This window comes from Panthera tigris, chromosome C2 (assembly GCF_018350195.1).
Source record: "Panthera tigris isolate Pti1 chromosome C2, P.tigris_Pti1_mat1.1, whole genome shotgun sequence".
NCBI classification, from domain to species: Eukaryota; Metazoa; Chordata; class Mammalia; order Carnivora; family Felidae; genus Panthera; species Panthera tigris.
In genome coordinates, this window is record NC_056668.1 from 41,410,123 (window position 1) to 41,432,274 (window position 22,152).

General features: G+C 33.6%; 1 protein-coding gene across 3 annotated transcripts in view; it reads left to right on the forward strand.

Moving 5' to 3' along the window:
* EPHA3 (EPH receptor A3) overlaps positions 1-22,152 on the forward strand; it is a 344,884-nt gene that overhangs the window by 299,673 nt on the left and 23,059 nt on the right. For all 3 annotated transcript variants that reach the window (XM_042956715.1, XM_042956713.1, XM_042956714.1), the window contains 3 exons: positions 2,764-2,825; positions 5,213-5,422; positions 21,004-21,153. In XM_042956715.1, the coding sequence (XP_042812649.1) occupies positions 2,764-2,825; positions 5,213-5,422; positions 21,004-21,153 (422 nt within the window). The remainder of the gene's footprint in view (positions 1-2,763; positions 2,826-5,212; positions 5,423-21,003; positions 21,154-22,152) is intronic.

Sequence of the window (22,152 nt, forward strand, 5' to 3'; positions counted from 1 at the left end):
GCAGAATAGACACTTAGACACTTAAAAAAAAAGAAAAAAAGAAAAAAAAGTTAAAAATTAAGGCTTTCCAAGGTAGAATATTTGTGATTTTGTTTATTCTTTGTCCGTACGTTTGGGTTTGCTGCATCTTTGAACTTAATGTAAAGCATATTTTCAGACTTGCCCATCTTAACTGATGTGTTTACAAATACCTAAAGTTTAGAGCTAAATACAGCCTGATCTGATTTCTGAATGGTCATGGGGCTTTGGCTTAATTGACTGGTTTGATTTTTCAGCTACTTTTATTTCCCTTGCCAAACATTCCACTAGACATGCTAACAAGAAATGAAATGGTCATAGGGCTGGGAGCCAGAAGGAAACGAGTGATAAGCAAAGGTCTAGGTAGTACAAAAACACAGTAACTGGCCACTGTAATTGACAGTTGGCTGTATGAGGCAAACTATCTATGACTACACTTAATGTATGCATTGAATTTTGCAGGCATATTATTCTTCACAGAATTGTATTAAGGCAAGAACATAGAAAATTATAGTGATTATAGTGATTTATGGAGAACATGCCTATGAAAGATTTCATTCATTCCTTCGTTCATTTATTTGTTTGTTCATCCATTCTTTTAATTTCGGGTCAGTCTCTGGGATCAGTCTTCAGGCAGTGGATTTATCAGTTCAAGAGAGATAGAAGTTTCCAAGGAAATGTTGAATCTTCCTTTTTGTCTTGAATATTGTCAAATCCGTGCTTAATTAGAATTTTGAAGAAGCAAGTTCTGGAGGCTTAAGCCTTCGGATAAATGGCTTTTCAGACATTTACCAGATTAACAAGATATATATGATGTGTTACCCAAAATATATAACTAAATCAGTCTCTTAATGGAGGATAGATTGGTATATCAATTGATTGTTACATATATAAAAATTATCTGAAAATTATAGAATTTAAATATATTTTACCTCTCATTAAATTAGACATACAGCTTGGGATGCATTCAAATGCTAAATATAACAAGTATAACCTGCATGATACCAAGCCATAATTCATAACTAGTGTGAGTTAAGAGTTTTTACCTATGAAAAGAGAAAGCAAGCAAAAAACGCTATTTTCTATCACCAGAATAGCAAACTAACTTTCATGATATAGAAGGAACATATGAGGAAAGCTTAAAAGTGTACTCTGTATTAGGGATGCATCGATATTTGTTAAAGAGCAATTTGCTCAAAGTCTTTCAGCAGTGCTCACTCAAGACTTGATTCAGGTTCTCCTGACATGGAAGACAAGTAATTTGCCTTCTTTTTGTAATAGAATGGAATTATATTTAAAACAATATTACAGCAAAAATAAAGGAAGAGAATTATATTGTAGTAACAGTGTAGGCTTTGAAATCAGAGACAGCCATGTTAAGGATTTGCTAGAGAACTAGCTAATTATGTAACCTCAGCTAGTTTCTTAAATCCACTATGCTTTTGGTTGAGGGCATCATAAAATGGGAATAATATACGTTACTAAAGCATAGGATGATGTGAAGATGACGTGATATAATGTATGTATGTAATATATATGTGTATATATGCAATGTTATATAACGCTAACTATGCAAAAAAATTTACTAGTGTTTCCCATATATAAAAAAATATCCATCTTCCATATTTCTTTTTTTTTTGAAAAGTTCATTTTGCGTTACTTATTTTCCAAGTTGTTATCATAACATATACAGAGTATATTTTCAGCTTTGTTCACATGATATTAAAGTGTAACAATAATGTAAAATGCTAGGCTTCAGAGTTCTCATTTTAATTCAAAATAATCCATAGAATTAACACCCAACGATCGTATTAAATTATTACTCATGGCCTAACATATATTCTATTTGTGAATCTCTATATAAATATACTTAGCACTTTTGTATCTAACACTTTTTCATATTTTAAATGTTTCCCACAGCATAAATTTCCAAAAGTAACAGCATACTCTGTTCAGGTCGCTACTTTTGATTTTATTACTTATTAGTTGTATGACATTGGGTAAGTTAATTACCCTCTATCTCAGTTTTCTCATGTGTAAAATGGAAATGATAATAATAAGTTATCATACATAAAACAATTAAACCAGCAAAGTGCATACAATAAGACCATATAAATACATTTAAATGCTCATTAAAAGGTATAATGGCATTTAAGTCCATATATTTCTAAAATGGTTATTATAAGTTACTGCCAACAATTTTAATTTTATTTTCCGTTTAAACATGGATTTGATAATTTTTAATACATTAATTATACAGATTTTAAAAGTTATAATTATTAGTCTTAATTGTTTTATGAAAATCATATGTAGGATCCATGAAGATGGGGACTTTGATTTACTTGCTCTAACCAGCATAAAAAGGAGCACCTAGTCCATAGTTCTATAAATATCTGTAGAAAATACAAATGATTGTAGAAATCCTGGCTCTATCTTGGGCTGGAAAGCAGAAACACTTGATTTTGTAGATCAGCTGAGATGCAATTAAAGGGAATAAAAGGGGTATATATTAGGTTCACAAAGAGCCATGCCAAATAAGCCAATTTAGATATCATAGGTTATAGGCCCTTGTTCTGAAAACCAATCTTCTTCCCTTTTTTTTTTTTAGTTTTATTTTCTATTGAAAAATGTTTCTTTGTTAAAACTGGGAGGATAGTTTACATTTTTTAATTCATCAGGTGTATCATAGTGTATTCTATATATATTCATCGCATGATATTTGTTTGTTATTTATCATATATCCAGGTAAACCAGTTATGATTGTCACAGAATACATGGAGAATGGTTCCTTGGACAGTTTCTTACGTGTAAGTAGAAGATTTTACATATATTCATATATCTCTTATCCCTATCTATCTATATACACATATGCATAAATGTGGAATGAATGCTAAAGATGTTAGAGGCAACCTCTCATATCTTGCCAGCAATTAAATAACAAAGTTTAAAGTGGAACTGAAATTTGGGGGTCTAAATAGTAAGAGGAAGACTAAAATTGCATCTTTATCTTGCAGTGTCCAAGGTTAATGGCTTATATTTGTAAAACAAATCTATGCAATCTGCTTCAGCTTTTTGTACTGCCAAGATTCACATTGGCTAAAATAAAAATTAAAAAAAGACTTTTTAGTAAGACACAAATAACACTGATACAAGACAAATATTCTCTTGTCTTCGCTTAAAATAACCTCAGACTGCTATAGGAAGAACATGTCTCTCACATAGAGCTTTGGTCTCAGAAAATGAGCAAGTGTTACAATGCCAAAGTAGTCTTAATTCAGAGATACCATTTTGGTATATGTGCTGCTGAAGCAAGCACCAGAGACACATTTTGGTAATAGATGTGCATCCATATCTATTTTTTAAATATTTAAACTTAGAAACTTTATTTTTTAAGTTACTTCAGTAAAAATTTGTTCAAAGAAATGCAAAAAAATTATGGAAAACAAGGCACTGCCAATCACCAGTGACTGCAGGGATTAAAAAAGACATATACTCTGTCCTCAATATGCTTTCAGCACTATAGTAGGGTGCCTGAGTGGCTCAGTCGGTTAAGCGTCTGACTCTTGGTTTTGGCTGAGGTCATGATGTCTCAGTTAGTGAGTTTGATCCCCTCATCAGGCTCTGTGTTGATAGTGCAGAGCCTGCTTGGAATCCTCTCTCATTCTTTCTCTCTCTCTCCCTCCCTCTCTCTCTCTCTCTCTCTGCCCCTCCCCTGCCCATGCTATTTCTCAAAAATAAATAAATAAAACTTAAAAAATATTTTTAAATAAAATTAAAAAATGAATTCAGCGCTATAGAATAGAGATAGGTAGAGAGAGAGATAGACGATAGATAGATAGATAGATAGATAGATAGATAGATAGATAGAATAGGATGATTCATTATCATAGAAGAGAATTCTAAATTTTCTATAAATGAGAAATTGTATTCCTTATTTTAATATTCACAAGGCAAACAATTTTTTAATGTTTATTTATTTTTGAGAGAGACAGAGAGAAAGAGAGAATGTGTGTGCACATGGGGTAAAAGCGGGGAGGTGGGGAGAGAATCCTAAACGGACTCCACACTGTCAGTACAGTGCCCAATGTGGGGCTCAAACTCACGAATGGTGAGATCATGACCTCAGCCAAACTCAAGAGTTGGCCGTTTAAACTACTGAGCTACCCAGGCACTCCAAGGCAAACACAGTTTTATCAGCAATTATTTTCACAAGCATTTCAAAAACAAATATTCTTCAAATCAGGTCATAGAAACCATTATAATAAATATTCTTTTAAAATGTTATTGTGTGTATATAACTAAACATGGAATTTTATAGCTATTTATCTGTACATGCACTTATGCACATATTTACATATGTATGTATGTATATTTGTTTACCTATCTATCATATAAATCATGTATTTCTGTTTTTTTTAAGTTTATTTATTCATTTTTGAGAGAGAGAGAGAGAGTGAGCGAGCTGGGGAGGGGCAGAGAGAAAGGTAGACAAAGAATCTCGAAGAGGCTCCATGCTGTCGGTGCAGAGCCCAACCCCACCACCTGTGAGATCATGACCTGAGATGAAATCAAGAGTAGGATGCTTAAGCCCAGTTCCCCTTGTATTTCTATTTTAATCAAAGTAAATTGGAAGTTTTTCTAAATACAGGACTCTGACTTGTGTTTTGTTGTTTTCCATTTTATGAACTATAACTGAAGATTGAGTAGAAAAACAAATACTCAGTAAATATCTTTGACCAATTCTGAAAGAATTATGATGATTTAAAAATTTAACAGCTACCTTATTTGAAGCAATTAATAAAATATCTGGAAAATTAGAAGGAAGAATGAACACTCAATCAAACAAATATGTAAAACTAAAATAGCCCCAAGACTCATTTCATTTTGTTGTTCCTGAGGTTAAAATTTCTGAGGAGTTTGTATGTCACATAAAGACCATGAAAGGTATGGTTTTGAACCTGAAGTCAAAGAATATTTAGGGTCCTTCTTGTTATGAACTATTTTGTGATGCAGCTACTATGCTATTTTGTTTTAGCCTTATTTCTGTTTATTCACATAGCTTGTGAGGCTGGGGTGCTTGGAACTAAAATGTATATAATCGGTCTTCTTGCAATTCAGTGTGTGAGATTTTAACCAAGATTTATCTTTAAGAAAGAGCAACACATCTTAATTGTATATTTGAAATACTTCTCAGAAACACGATGCCCAGTTTACGGTCATCCAGCTAGTGGGGATGCTTCGAGGGATAGCATCTGGCATGAAGTACCTCTCAGATATGGGTTATGTTCACCGAGACCTTGCTGCTCGTAACATTTTGATCAACAGTAATTTGGTGTGTAAGGTTTCTGATTTTGGACTTTCACGTGTTCTAGAAGATGACCCAGAAGCTGCTTATACAACACGAGTGAGTAACTTTTTTTCTTTTCTTTTTTCCTTTTTATCTTTGTTTCCCACCTTGTGCTATGTTGATTTGCAAATAAATAGAAATCACCTCTCTCCATGCTGTCAATTATATCTTCCCCCAAAGGAAACATATCCTTTAACATTAAAATACTGTTACTTATTCTGAGAAAATAGATGGCCACTGTTTATAAGGTGGCATACCTCTGTCCAATTAGATACAATTTTAAAGCATTTTAAAATTCATGTTTATATAAGTAACACATGCTCACACTATAAAAATTTCAAAACAAAACAATAAAAAGGAATAAAGTCATCCGTAATTCTGCCACCCATAGAGAACACTTGTAACTTTGTCAGTTAATTCTTCCAGATTTTTTTCTACATACCTATTATACATACCTATGAATGAACATGTAATTAGATTAGGATTATGTATAGGATTATTTATAACATCACTGTATAGCCTTTTTTTCTCTTAGCAGTATATCTCTTGAATGTATTTCATTGTCAGTAAGTTTGATATATTCTACTACTGGTTTACCATTTAAAAAATTAACCCCTAATTATTGAGCAAATTAGTATTATATCTATCTTTTCTTTGTTAATTATTATTATTATTATTACTATTATTATTTTATCATGATAAGTGTACTCTTTAATCCCCATCCCCCTACCCACCTCCCCTCTGGGAAACCATCAATTTGTTCTCTAAGAGTCTGTTTCTTGGTTTGTCTCTCTCTCTCTCTTTTTTTTTTCTTTGCTTGTTTGTTTTGTTCCTTAAATTTCACATATGAGTGAGATCATATGGTATTTATCCTTCTCTGACTGATTTCACTTAACATTATACTCTCTAACTCTATCCCTGTTGGTGCAAATGACAAGCTTTCATTTATTTTATGGCTAAATAATATTCCATTGTGTGTGTGTGTGTATATATATATATATATATATATATATATATATATATACCATTGTATATATTCCATTGTGTGTATATATATATATATATATATATATATATATGTACACACACACTGCATCTTTATCCATTCCCTATCTATCTATGGACATTTGGGCTGCTTCCATGGTTTGACTATTATAAATAATGCTGCAATAACTATAGGGGTGCATGTAGCCCTTTGAATTAGTGTTTTGTATTTTTTGGGTTATACACAGTGATGTGATTACTGGATTATAGGGTAGTTCTATTTTTATTTTTTGAGGAAACTCCATACTGTTTTTGCATTCCCACCAGTAGTGCATGAGTGTTCCTTTTTCTCCACATTCTCGCCAACACCTGTTGTTTCTTGTGTTTTTGATTTTAGCCATTCTGACAGGTGTGGGGTGACATCTCATTGTAGTTTTGATTTGCATTTCCCTGTGATGAGTGATGTTGAGCATCTTTCCATGTGTCTGTTGGCCATCTGGATGTGTTTTTTGAAGAAATGTCTGTTCATGTCTTCTGCCCATTTTAATTGGATTATTTGTTATTTTGTGTTAACTTATATAAGTTCGTTATATATTTTGAACACTAAACCCTTATGGGATATGTCCTTTGCAAATATCCTCTCCTATTCAGTAGGTTGACTTTTAGTTTGTTTTTTTATTGTTTCCTTCACTGTGAAGATGCTTTTCATTTTGATGAAGTCCCAACAGTTCATTTTTGCTTTTATTTCTCTTGTCTCAGGAGATAGATCTAGGGAAAAAAGTTGCTAATGCCGATGTCAGAAAGATTATGGCCTGTGCTCTCTTCAAGGATTTTTATGGTTGCAGGTCTCACATTTAGGTCTTTAATCCATTTTGAGTTTGTTTTTGTGTATGGTGAAACAAAATTGTCCAGTTTCATTCTTTTGCATGTTGCTGCCCAGTTTTCCCAGCACCATTTGTTGAAGAGACTGTCATTTCCTATTTTATATTCATTCATGACTCCTTTGTCAAAATTTAATTGACCATATGATTGTGGGTTTATTTCTGGGTTTTCTGTTCTATTCCATTGATCTGTGTGTCTATTTTTATACCAGTACCATACCATTTTTGTGATGCCTCCAAATGTTTTGTTTTGTTTTTTTCAAGATTGCTTTGGCCATTCGGGGTCTTTTGGGTTCCATATAAATTTTAGGATTGTTTGTTCTAGTTCTGTGAAAAGTGTTGTTGGTATTTTGATAGAGATTGCATTAAATGTATAGATTGCTTTGGGTAGTACAGACATTTTAACAGTATTTGTTCTTCCAGCCCATGAGCATGGAATGTCTTTCCGTTTCTTTGCATTATCTTGAATTTCTTTCATCAGTGTTTTATAGTTTTCAGAGGACAGGTCTTTTCCCTCTCTGGTTAAGTTTATTTTCCTACATATTTTATGGGTTTTGGTGTTATTGTAAAGAGGATTGTTTTCTTAATTTCTCTTTCTGCTGTTTCATTACTGGTGCATAGGAATACAACAGATTTCTGTTACTGATTTTGCATCCTGTGACTTTCCTGAATTCAGATACCAGTTCTAGTAGTTATTTGTGAAATATCTAGGGTTTTCGATATATAGTATCATGTCATCTGCAAATAGTGAGAGTTTTACTTCTTCCTTATTTAGATTCCTTTTATTTCTTTATTGTGTCTAATTGCCGTGACTAGAACTACCAGTACTATGTTGAATAAAAGTGGTGAGAGTGGATATCCTTGTCTTCTTCCTGACCTTAAGGGAATAGCTCTCAGTTTTTCAACATTGAATATGATGCTCCCTGTGGGTTTTTCATATATGGCCTTTATTATGTTGAGGTATGTTCTCTCTAGACCTACTTTGCAGAGGGTTTTTATCATGAATGGATTTTGTACTTTATCAAAGGCTAGCCTTTCAATATTTCATACAAATGTATAACTGATCCATCTGTATTCATAATCGTATGAGTCTGATAATTTTCCTATGATATATTCCTAAAAGTGGATTTTCTGTGTCAAAATTTTGTGCCTGTTTTAAAAGCATACTTAACTATATCCTGATAAAACTATATATTATCATTTTTGGTATTTATTAATTTTGAAAAAATTATACCTAATTGTTTTAATTTGTATTTAACTTGATTCAAATGCATCTGATTATTTTTTCATATATTTATTGACAGATTTCTTTGAAAAGACATTCCTTTATAGAGTTTTTTTCATGACAGACAATTTTAGAAAATAAAGATATAATGATCACTAATGATATTACCAGAGGTAACCAATTTTAACATTTTATTTTTTTCCTTTAAAAATATTTTCTACACATTTTCATATGTAAATAATTACCAATTATGTATATAGTTACAAAAATGGGATCATATTATATATATACTTATATATAAAATGATTTCCACTTGTCAACCCAGTATTTTCTTTATACACACACTCAATGTTGTTATGTAATCTGCCTGTTTTAACTTAAAATATAAAATGTGGATTTTTCTAGATGATTAATTTTTTATAATATCATTAAATAATATATTGTACTCCATTTTAATCATGTACATTATTTATTTATCCAATGCACTATTAATTGAGCAGCGTTCCAAAGTTATTGCTTTTCTTAATACTTTTAATACTTTAACTTAATAGTTATTGCTATTCTTAATACTTTGATGTAATCCTGATAAATGGTTCATGTCTGGTCATGATGATTTCCTCAGGATAAAATTTCGGAATTACAATTGTCGAGTCAAAATGTGTACAAATATGTGTGGATTTTCATGTATGAATTGCACAATTGTTTTCCAAATAGTTTGTTATGGAATTTCACTCCTGGCAGCAACATATAAAGAAGGCTGTTTCCCTGTACTCTCACCAGCCAAGAATATGGGCAATTTTTAAAAAGTCAACTTCTGTTATTTTCTTCCGGTTTCTAATCATTACTAATTTTAAAAAAAAGAAACTCATGCGTTTCTGAAATCATCAATTTTAATGATTCCATTATCAACCACCAAGTGTGTCACGTGGCATCTATCTCACATTCTGAGAAAGAGCCTGATTTGACAGACTGAGTTTCACCTACAAAGTGATAAAGCCACAGTGGGAGAACCAGAAATTCAGAAGCACGGTGTCCCAGAGATACTCCTCGATGAGTTGATATAAGAGTTGAAACTCCCCCGATGGCTTTCTCCACTCCACTTTTGTTAGCATTTCCCATTTTCAACTACACTCTAGCAGATTCACTCTGTTCATACATCTAAGTATTTGTTAAAATGTGTCCTGCACAAAAATGTTGCTGTTCTTAGGCATACAGTTCACTAGGTTAAAAGCAAGAGAAATAAAATAAAATCGTATATCTAGCAGCTAGTTAAATTAAATTTATGACAGTGACTCTGAAAACAAAGTTCTGAAAAAAGAAAAAAATTACAAAACATGGGTAAATATGCATCAGCACTATCAAGTGCTTTTTTTAGTTTTCCTTTGTTCCTTCTCTGATTTCAAGAAAAATTAGTCAGCCAGCATTCTACAACAAAGCATCATTTTTATGACAATAAATTATGATTATAAGTTCTCAGGAGACAGCATATGCAAATATGATAATATATTTATAATTTTGAGGATTTTTTTTTATTCTACTCACTGCTACTAAAGATATCCTTCGTAACCTTCTGCTACTATATGAGCTTTTAATACATTCCGTGGAAGGTATCGTTCTTGCTGGTATTGTCCTTGTTGTTACAACAATCACCCGATACAAGAAATATTTCCGGTTTTAGTAAAAATATTTGATTAAAAAGCCTTTATTTGAAATATTAGATTTCTGGTCATTCAGTCAGGTTTTAATCTCAGTGCCATATCCCATTTTTAAACTAGAACATTCTTGTTTTCAGTATTAGTCATGATTTCTAGGACACTCTAAGGAATGATTGTTCTTGTAGGAACTGGGAAGATTCATCCAAATCTGGATCATCTGCTGTCTGGAGAATATATTGGGTTAACTTTCAGAGCTTCATTTGTACTGATTGTTACTTTGTCAGGTCCAAGGGGTACAGAAGATCATTTATTGACACTAGTAGGAAAAAAAGGTATTACTGTGTCAAAATTCTTCCTTATCATTTGTGAAATAAAAGTGCAAAAGGACCTTTGCATTTTTTATTCTCAGAAGATTCTTAAAAATCAACTAAATGGGCTCATTAACTACCAATAAATAGCTGTTTAGAATTTGATATTCATTTAATTTATTTAATATTCATCCTTATATTTTCCCAGAACTCAAAATATCTATGATGGTCCTGACTTCTTCTGAGAAAGCTATAATTTGCATCTACTCTTCTAGAATAATTTAGAAATCTTTAATTTAATCTCTTGTAATAATCCTTGTTTGGTACAATGATTTTATAATTTACCCCCAAATATGAGGTATGGTTTAAAGTAATAGGACTACTATTTTGTTTTTTAAACAAACACTGAAACAATTAAATAAGTGTTGCCATACTCATTCTTGGGAATTTGTATTACTGTGGGAACACTGCTATTACACAAAACGTTTTGGGAATTCCTCCTTTGAAATTATCTTTAAAATTAGATTGTGAACAACAGCATCATTCCAAATTATTGAAGCATGTGGTATTTGAGGAAACATACTTGCCTGAGATAAAAATCTCTGGTCTCAATAAGCTTAGAGTTAGTAAATAAGAAAAGCAGCACATTGTTGTATAGTAAAGTCTGGTTCTTTTTTTAACCAAAAACAGTATTTTTCAGCGTAGACATCCACTTTCTTTATTTGATTAAGCATCCCGTGATTATGGTTCCTTCAGAAAAACAAGCTCATCATTGAAAACAGTGTGTCAAGGCGTTCTTTTTGGATAAACACATTCTGGTGAATCTGGTTTAAAAAGGCAGTCACATTACTTTAGTCACACGTAACACATTTCATCTAGTGTCGCTTGGATTCAAAAATTAGTATTCAGTTCCTCAGTGCACGAAGCCTTTTCCCAGATTGCCCTTCTAAAAGTTACTGCCTTTAGGTAGAGGGTAATTGCACTGGCATTTGATTCAGTGCCACTGAATGAATATAAGATGTCTGCTGCTCTCATTTTAAAAGCATCTTTGTGGTCCACAGGCAAAGTAGAAGAGTGGAACAGAATTTATGTCCACTAATTATGCATTTATTTTTTTTTAACTGGAGGGAACCACCTAGGAGTTGAGGAAATGCTTAGCCTTAAAACTTGAAACAATTTATCACACATTTTCCCATGCTGCTTCTGATACTATCTTAAGTCTATCACAAGTTTTCCTTCCTTCTGTCCCAACAGAATTCCTTGGGAGGAGAGGGTCAGATAAGATCATAATACACACTTTTTTTTTATGTCTTCCCTTTTTATAAGGGTATTGAGTAGGAAAGCAGAAGTTTTTTCAATGCTCACTTATGGTTATTTCTCCTCATTTCTCACTACTAAGTTATGCAAAAACTCCAAACATTAACAATTTCTGTCATACAACATTATTATGCATTTTGTAACCTTTGTAAAATTCCACCATACACATGAGATTTGAGAGTGAAAAAGGTATAGTATTTTAGTGTTATTATGAAAATAGTTCAGTCTTGCAGACCCTTTGAAAAGCTCTTGGGGGGCACCTAGAAATGCTTGGATGACACTTCGAGAACCACGTTATAGATACTATGTCAGGAAAAAACACTCTAAAAACTAAATGTCTTAGTATTTATTAAATGATATAACACCTTGGCATATTGTATTGTATGATATTATAGCATGTTTTGAAGAAAGGCCTTGAAAGCATAAAAGCAGCTGCATACCAAGGGTTGCAAATCATCTTGAAAGGCCTTGTATTTCATTTGGGATGGAGCATTTAGCTCTGCAGATTTATACTGTTAGAGAGTTTTCGTTGTTGAGAAAAACACAAGAAATGAATTCCCTCTCTTTGGTTTCCCATCATATGAATTCAAAGCACAATTATGGCACATTTCCTATATTTTTTTGCACTGAATTACCAGCTTACTTTATTTCATTTTAACAGAACCATGGAATTATGGGTGAGAACTGTTTACCACTAAATAATTTTCTAGTCTTTTTCCTTATGAAATTTCATTTTGAATGGTTACCATTTTTTATGTGCATGCACACATCTGTATATGAATATTCCTATATTCGTATGTTCAAATAGATGGGGTCCAAAATTCTGCCATAATGGTGCTCAATTTGCTGTTTAACAGGATCAAGTTAGAGAAATTATAGGCTTTTATCTAATTTATATGGTATATTATATAAAGTGAATTCCAATTCTTGAGCCCCCAATTTCATTTTAATGATATAATTACCTAAACAGATTTGAGAAATTTGAGAAAGCCAGATGATTTGGTTTTGGTTATAACCTTTACTTTTCATTTTTTTTCTTTTTATTTCTGTCCTGAAAATGCATACTGAGTCCTAAGCAGTTAGATTTTTATATTGGATAATAAGCTTCTGCCTTTTGTTACATTGCCCTATAGCCCATTAGCAACTATTTAATTTTTGGAAGATAAAACCAAATAAAAAGTTGTCACAGGCATTGTGTGTTAAGCAATAAAAGAAAGAAATCTTATTTTACATAATAACTTATTTGATTTTTTTCCTGTGTAATTTTGCCTACTTGATATCCAATGTATTCTGTGATAGCTTTATTTTACCTAATTTCATTTGTAAGATAAGAATTTTTTTTAAGTGACTAATGCAAGTAGTTAAAAGCTAAGTAGTTAAATGCTCCTGTTCAGGATACCTCCATTCTAAGGACATAAATAATAGAAAATATGAACCTTGATTCTGTAGTCAAGGACTAAAAACTATTCATACCAAAAACCAGTGTGATGCAGAAAGAAAATTATATTCTTTTGATAAGTAGTATATGTCATATGTCATTCAGCTAAGAATGAAAAAAATACATAAATATCTAATCAGTGGCCTTCATATAGTAATGTGTTTTAAGCTTTGAACCAAAATAAATAATGTCAGTCATGACTTTATTCCCTACTCTCTGAGAATCAGTATGAACATGCCTCGTGTAGCTTCACAAAATAAAGCCACATATTCAAAAATCAGGAAAGGCTAGAAAATTTAGTAATCTCAATTGTCAATGTTGTATCAAAATTTAATGAGAGATCTGGTACTTTCTAGTCACTCAATTCAGAGACTTAGATACCACAAATATTTTAACACATGAAAACAATTTATCTAGATTTATGTGGAGAAAAATCATAGCTATAATTTTGGAGTGGAACATAGTAGTGAGAAGGTTGTATGTAATATATTACACACCATCTCTAGCAGTAACAATTTTCTCTAAAATGCATCATTCATTCATTCATTCATTCATCCCATATTTGAGTGCCTACCATATACCAGATACTGTTCTAGGGCAAAAGGACCCAGCAGTAAATAAAACAAAGCTATGACCTCATGAGTTTACATTCTAGTGTGGGAATTCAGGTAATAAACAAACAAGTAAAGTTACAGCAAGGCATAGTAGTAAAATAGAGAATGTGGGTAGTGGCCGAGTGTGTTATTTTAGTTAGAAAGATCAAAAAAACAAAAATAACAACAACAACAACAACAACAAAAACCAACAGCAAAAAAAGAAAGATCAGGAGAGTTTCTCTGAGAAAATGACATTAGAGCAGTGAATTGGAGAGAGTGAAGGAACAAATAATATAAATATCAAGGTTAATTAACCAGATTTACTTTGTTTTAACTATGTTTTCAATTTAATAAATTAATTTTAGTCATTGTTCTAAGCCCAACAGGCTCACTTTGCAAGAAGACAAATTAAGTAGTCAGATTAATGATTTAACTCAGACTAAACATCAGGCTAATAGTGACTGGTCTAGTTTGTAATGTTGGTGAGCCCTGGAAGCTTAGTAAAACTCACTTTCTGAAATTATTTCCAGTTCACTGTGAATATTCCACATTTTAAAATATGTGATGACACATTGCCTGAAGCTTTTCCCAGGTTCCCCAAAGCCATTGACCAGCCCCAGATTCCTTTGGCATTGGAAAATACAGCGGTCTTTTTTTTTCTTTTCTTTTTCTTTTCTTTTTTTTTCTTCTTTTTTTTTGGGGGGGGGGGACAGGAAGTACAGCAGTCTTGATGTCCTAAGTCAGTCTTACTTCTTGATGTCTGGAATGACTAATAATTTGACTCATTTCTGCCCTATCACCCCTTTTCAATGATAATTCTATATGTCAGGGTTAAAATACACTCCTGTGATTTTGTTTTTCTTTTTCATTTGCTGACCACTGCTCTGGAATCCCCCTATATTTCAGGCAGGTATTTACTAAACATAGACCTTTAAGGGAATCATTGCCTTGATGTATAGTCAGAATTGTCTTTTGGATATTATGAGGTTCTCTGGATATTATGAGGTTCTCAACCTATCATTTCATCTTTCCTTATTTTTCAATCATCAGTATTAAACTTACTCAAGTTTTGCACTTTTTTGGTTAATTACTAGAATGAATCTAATATTTCTATTATTTTTATTGCAATTATATAATATTCTTGTACACTGAATAGATCTTTCTGACTTATTTACTTATAGCATTGCCTCTTTGGAAAATTGTATTCCGAGTGCTAAAAACACACACTCTTAAATGAATTTCTTTAAACAAAATTAGGGTTGAGTATGTATAAACCACAAAGTTTAGCATTTAAAACCTCAGTGAACTCTGAAACATTTTTAACCTTATCCATAAATTTTGGCATTGTTTTTGTTGAAGACAGACATTATATATCAGAGGAACTAATTTGAAAATAACAGAAAAATTACTTATTTGTATTGCATTACCTGGGTAGCCATAGAGTAACTTAGATTTCAAGGTGAAGATTTTCCTATTTTTTAAGAAGTTCTTAAACATTTCACATAATGTTGAAACATTTCAAAAGTTCAAGGGATAGGCTTTGCTACCTAAGAGATCATCTGTCTCTGATCTCTTGTGGCAATCAACATCTGCTGAAACAATTCTCTCAATGGCTTTTAGATTTGAACTACTGGGGATTAGAACAGATGCTTCCCCTGGGAGTCTTCCCGGCTTGCCCTTCACCTTGTTGTCTAGTGTTGTCTACAGTGAGTGAAGTTTAGGCCCTGACAATACATAGATGCTAAATCCTAGAGTCAAATGATTTATCTCTATGGTTCCACTTTTAACCTGAGAAGCCAATATTTGCCTCCAGGTTAAACACTCAATTACTTAGGGTTTACTAAGATAAACTCTCCAAAGTCCTTTGTCACTCTAAGTATGACCTGACAGAGCTCACCAGCAGGCAATGTGAACTGTGGATCCGCAAAGCATTTACTAAATCATCAGGGAGAGATTTGTGTATATAATTAAAGAAAAATTGGGGCAGATATGAGATATTATGCCTTAATGTCCAGAGAGTTCAGCAATTATACTCCTTTTCTTAGAAATCAAGACTTGAAGCCCCCTAACCCATAGTGAAAGAGCTGACTTTAGTTGAGCGCCTGAAAAATTCAGGCTCTTAGCCAAATGTCTCATTTGAACTGTCTAAATTCATTAAGCTTAGAGAACTGAATTGCAGGATCTTTTGAGAATAGGTTTACTCTAACTGCTATTTCTGGACAAAGTGAACAAGGTTTTGGACTCCTTCAACTAATCCTGGATTTGAGTGTAGCAATTATGTAATTCCTCTTTCCAGAAAATTCCTAGTGTCTTCACTTGCACCATTTTATTCTTCTCTTTTAAATTTTCTGTAAGAATTCTATATAATTCAATCCAGATATGACACCCAATAGGTATGTAGTAGCCAAAGCTTAGGATCATCTTTAAGAGTCCAAAATAATTAACATTGAAAATGTCAGCATCCTTGATACACATGTAGGTTTAAGACAGAAATTTGAAAGTTGAAGGAGTAGACCTAAGAAAGTTGTTCATAGGTCAGCACAGCTGTTAGAGATATCCCCCACGATCCTATGACAAGATATGAATGACAAGATAGCTGAACAGAGAAGTTAAGAAACTTGGCTAAAATTAAACAGTATGCTAAAATTAAGCTGGAAACTAAGACTCTTGATTTCTGCTCAACTTAAAAATGCAAATGGAACAATGACTATAAATTCCCCTGCACCACCAGTTACTGAGTTATACAGGATGAGACATCACACTGGGAGAAACTGGCCCTAGGTGTGTTCTTCTAAATATGGGAAACAAGCATTAACTTCTAATTCTTTTATAGAGTTCCCTCTGCAATTGAGGCTTTAGACACACTCCACATACTGTGATTCTGAGCTTGCCCCAGGCAATTGCAGGCCTTTCTCAAATACATAAAAATCTGGGAAGCTTACATGTAGACATAGAGAGCACCTTAAGTAAATGTGGTCATTTTACAATGTATTTATATATTGTAAAAGAACACATCGTCATAAATTATCTTTATGGTAACAAGCTGTGCTTTACAGTACTCTGAATGCCCAGTAGCATTTTACCAACCAAACTTGAAATTGTCAACTGATTTCAGAGTTTTAGCTCATTAAGGACAGTTGTACTGGAATAGTTTTACTGTGGCAGGAAAGAAGTATGGCAAAGAGGACTTTTTGTCTCACTGAATCCATATTTTTGGATAGCCCACTGCAGGATGTGTTTGGCAGTTATTCGAAATGCATCTAAAATTTCAAAATACACCCCAACATATGTAATGGAGAAAGCAATTTCTGGACCTGAAAAAGAAAAAAAAAATGTCAAACAATATGAGCTTGAATTTGTTGAGGTGGGGAGTAGATGGGTGTGGAGAGGAACTTTTGTGATCAGTCAAGAGAAAAAGTATGAATAAACTCTACAGTGGGCGACTTGTAAAAAATTTAGTCAATTCTTATAGATTCATTTTATTTTATTTTGATAGTCTCAGATCTACAGATATTTAACTTGAAGGCAGACAGCCTTATCGGGAAGTTAGACTGTATTAAAATGTATGGGTTCTTCTTTCATCCATGTTTCAGAACCGAATTGGGCCCTCAAGGACTGGCATCCAGTGTCCATGTCAATGACATTTATGCTTTTGTAGCCACAGATAGTGTTTGCTCTTGAAGTAAAAACTTATTTTTTACTAAACTCTTTGGTCATATATACCTCCATTTAATAAAGAAAAGTTTCACTATCAATAGGAAGTTATCCTATTTTTGAGTAAAAGAATGGAAGAAAGGTAAAAAGAAAGGAGAAAATAAAATAACAAAAATATTAAAAACATAAAAATAATTAAAAACAGAGGGAAGTATCTCAAAGAGATACTGTTATATTTACCAAAACCCAAGTATAAGAAGATTAGCTCTGTTGAACTTGACCCTTACTTGACAAGAACATAAATAAAAATATCCATGGAAAGTACAGGAATGGTGTTAAAAAAAAGAAAAAGATAATTCTATTTAGTCTATATAAAATCCCAGATAAATCCTGGACCTCATCTGAATGATTTTCCCTTGCTAATTAAAGCTTGTCACATACCATCTAAACCAGTAGTTTTCAAGTGAGGATAATTTTCCTCCTAGGGGATATTTGGCATTGTCTAGAGGCATTTTTGGCTGTCACAATTGGAGGGATGCTAATGTTATCTAGTGGGTAAAGGCCAGGGATGCTACTAAACATCTTTCAATGCACAAGACAGCCCCCACAACAAATAATTTGGTCTAAAGTATCAGTAGTGCTACTGTAGAGAGAGCTTGTTGTGAAATTACCTAACATGTGTAAAGAATGTGTAAAAAATGGGAACGAAGATCAAATATCCCTCTCAAGTACTTGATAATCTCTCCTATCCATACTGGACTGCAAGTTGCATGGGGCAATGTAGAACACATTGCCATTTGTGAAAAAACATATGCAATATGCAACAGACTGGCCATCTGCCACAAGGCCTAGAATGTTGAACTTTGAGATATCACAAACAGAATGCAATGAATGGTATGACTTTTATTCCTGTTAAAATGTTATTCTCATTTGCTGTCGATCTAACACTTGAAATTTTCTTTTCTCCCAGTGCTCTAAATGTTAGACATGGCCATTTTATTTTTGATTTTTTAATTTTGTTTTGCTAAGATGTCTTTGGAGTAAACTCACAAATAGACATACTCACCTCGCAGTTAAATAGGTCATTTACTTTCAGTCAGCGTATGAGTCTCAGCCATGCATTAATTTTTATGTTTAAAGATTGTATTTACTCATCCTACAAAGGAATAGTGTAATATTCATATTAAGAAACAATAATGGTTATTAAGTTATCAGTGATAAATTTAGGTTTTAGGCTGGTAGAGTACCCGCAATACTAATATTGAAACAGTTGGTAGAAGATGCATATTATCTATGGAGCCAAATGAAAATCTTTAAGGCATTCTTCAGACTCTAAAATTTTTAATCCATGCAATACCCTGAGAGATATTTTCATAATTTTGTAGATACTGTAAAAACTTGTTCAGTAATTCTTATATTTACTATTATTATGGAAATAACAGCATTGTTAAATAGCATGCTTGGAAGGAAGACATAAATAAATAGTATGATTTTTTAAAGCTATGATTATGCTATTCACAGGTTCATTCTTAGTATTTATACATTTTCTGAAAAACTAGGCTCAATGTATTATTTTCTAAAAATAGGCTGTAAATGCTCAAAATCATTAAATATCTTCAGTAAAATCTACCACTCTAAGCCCATAACATAGTCCTCTCTCTCAACAAATACACACACACCTCCAGGAAACAAGGTTGTAAACAGGAGAGCTTGAAAGTCGGACTCCTGTTTTAAACTACGGGAATGCAGAGATAAAGGAAGCAAGCCTATAACTCCTCTGAACATCCCAGTCTACACGAGATAATTAAAAGGTAGAAGGATCACAGAACATGGAGTGACCAACTTGGCCTGGAACATTTCCAAATGTTCCACCAATGAGTTTACATTTGACCAGGATGTTCAACTAAGTTTACTAGGTGCAGAAGGCAGACAGGGAAAAAAGCTTCCCAAGAAAAAACAGAATGGCACGTATTTGGGAGAAAGGTAATTCAATTCAAGTCAGTGAGCACTTGTTGAATGCCTACCTGGCACATTTGCCAAGATAATGTCTAAGCAAGACCATTGCTCTCTGCAGTGAGTACAGGCTCATGGGGCTCATGCTCATTATCTTCAGCTTTATGATCTATTTAGCTTTTCATAGGCAAAGGATTTCAAATTATAGTTTGGGTACAAGAATTTTATGTATGGCAACATATAGGACAAAGCTACTACTTGTACGAAAAACTTGTACATCCTGTAAGGCTCAATCCATATGTGACCTCCTCGGTCTCTCTAGTGAGCATCTCAGGCCCTTGTTCTGCATCACAGCTGTCTCTGCTACTGTTCCTAACTCACTGCGAGGTCCATGACCGGCGTGGTCAGCATCACCTGGAGCTTTTTAGACACGCAGACCATGGCTACACTCTGCAACTACTGAATCAGAATTTCCATGGGCACAAGCTCCAGATGATTCATATACATAGTAAAGTTGGAAAACAAAGTACTAGATACTTATTTCTCTCTGCATTTCGTTATTCAAAACAACTAATTATCATTCCTATTTGCCTGATATTTTCCCAACAGAAGGGCTAGTGTGTTATTTATTTTTGTCTCACCCGGAGTGACTAGCATAATACTTCCCATATGGTTGCTACTCAACACATTTTTATTAAACGTATTTATTAAACTGAGAGCAAATTCCATGGGAGTCATACCTTCATACCTCCCATAACTCAGAGAAGCAATATTCTCCTCCAGACTATAAGTTCTGGGAATGTAGTCATTATATCTATCTAGTTCATATGGTGTCTACCTAGGACATGGAAGGTACTTCAGCCATTAATGATGCAATGAAGCACTGGGTACCGAAGAGAGTTTTTTAGAAGTATAATTTTATTTTGAATGTATTTAGTAAACAAATGTCAACGAGAACTTTTGTGTCGAGGAATGGTATAAGTTCTTTACAAATATTAACTTGTATTCTGAACTAAGATTGCTTGGTCAAGCATAAATCTATGCTAAATCAATAAAGGTTGACTCAGGATACCTCATTCAATTCTAAGATAGTCTTTAGCACATCTACTTTGGGTCACTGTGTTGCACATGAGTAATTAATGTGCCATAGTTGATATAAACCAGCAGTAGTTGAGCAGTTTTTAAATGTTTGCCTTTCCTTGATGATTGGAAGTAAACACCTCAGTACGTGGTATGCCACTCATTTCTGCTTAATATTAAAATAGAATATCAAGGGACAGCTGGGCGGCTCACTTGGTTGAATGTCAGACTTTGGCCTAGGTCGTGATCTTGCTGTTCCTGAGTTCGAGCCCGCATCCGGTTCTGTGCTGACAGCTCAGAACCTGGAGCCTGTTTCAGATTCTGTGTCTCCCTCTCTCTCTCTCTGCTCCTCCTCTGCTCATGCTCTGTCTCTCTTTCCCCAAAATAAATAAACATTTAAAAAAATTTTTAAATAGAATATCAAGATATCTCAGCAGAAACTCATATTCCACTTCAGAAGAGAAGCACTCAACTTCAGTCGGGTTTTATATTATATGTTCGCTAGTTTATGCATTGATCGTGCGTGTACATGATTTTATATTAAAAGGGAGGCAAGATCCCGATCCGATGGACATCACCAGAAGCTATAGCTTACCGCAAGTTCACGTCAGCCAGCGATGTGTGGAGTTACGGGATTGTTCTCTGGGAGGTGATGTCCTATGGAGAGAGACCATACTGGGAGATGTCCAATCAGGATGTAAGTATTTGTAGTCAATGAATTATGGGTTCAGATTAAGAGATCAAGCTGTGCAAGGAAGTGGAGCATAATGAAACCAGGTGGCTCCCAGTTTGTGACATTGAAACAGAATACTTAGAAGAAATGAAATAGTTTCCAGGTCTTGCAAGGATATTAATTGAGTTGCTTTTACAACTTTACATGTTTCCCTTAAGCAGGGGTTTAGAAATGAGAGAAAATGAAGACATTTGTCGCAAGAATGTAAGGAAATGAGTGACCGCAAAGATAACCAATACGTATAGGGGACTGTTTGAAGTTTTTTTGCTACAGAAGTGCTTCTATGTAATATTAATAAACCACATTACTGCCACTCTTCAGTAGGTTTAATTAATGATCTGTGCCAACATTTTGTTTCCTTAAACATAGTATTTCCCAAAGTCAGACAAAACAGCCAATCTGCAGTATGTTGTTTCTCTTCATGTATTAAACTTGCACACGAATTTAGTTACACACCCTGAAGTGTCTGGATGGAAAAATGATCTTTAACTTTCTGTGGCAACTGTGATGTGATTTTTCAAAAGGATTTGTGTTTTTGTAAGTGATGCTTTGCAAATGCTTCGTAAAAGGATGCTATTGACATGGGATCAGCACTCAGAGATTTTTCTTTATGCTTAGCCGGAGACTATGAGCTGGATCTTAAAGATTCATAAGATGGAAAGCTGAGATGCTTTTAGTCATTTCCTACTCACTACATACAAAACTGCTTTTACTGTATTTGGATATAAAAACCTTTCTGTACTTCTCTAGTCAAGCTGCTTTCTGTGACAGTGCTGGGAAAATCGGACTCTTCCACATCTCTGTTTTCCCAATCTTCTCTATATTAGAGGATCTCAAAGTGAGATCTCTGGACTACCACCTCTAGCGTGGCCTGGGAATTTGTAGTAATGCAAATTCTCAGGCCTTCCTCGAGACTGACAAACCAGAGGAGAGCCATCTTTGTATTAATAAGTCCTCACAGTA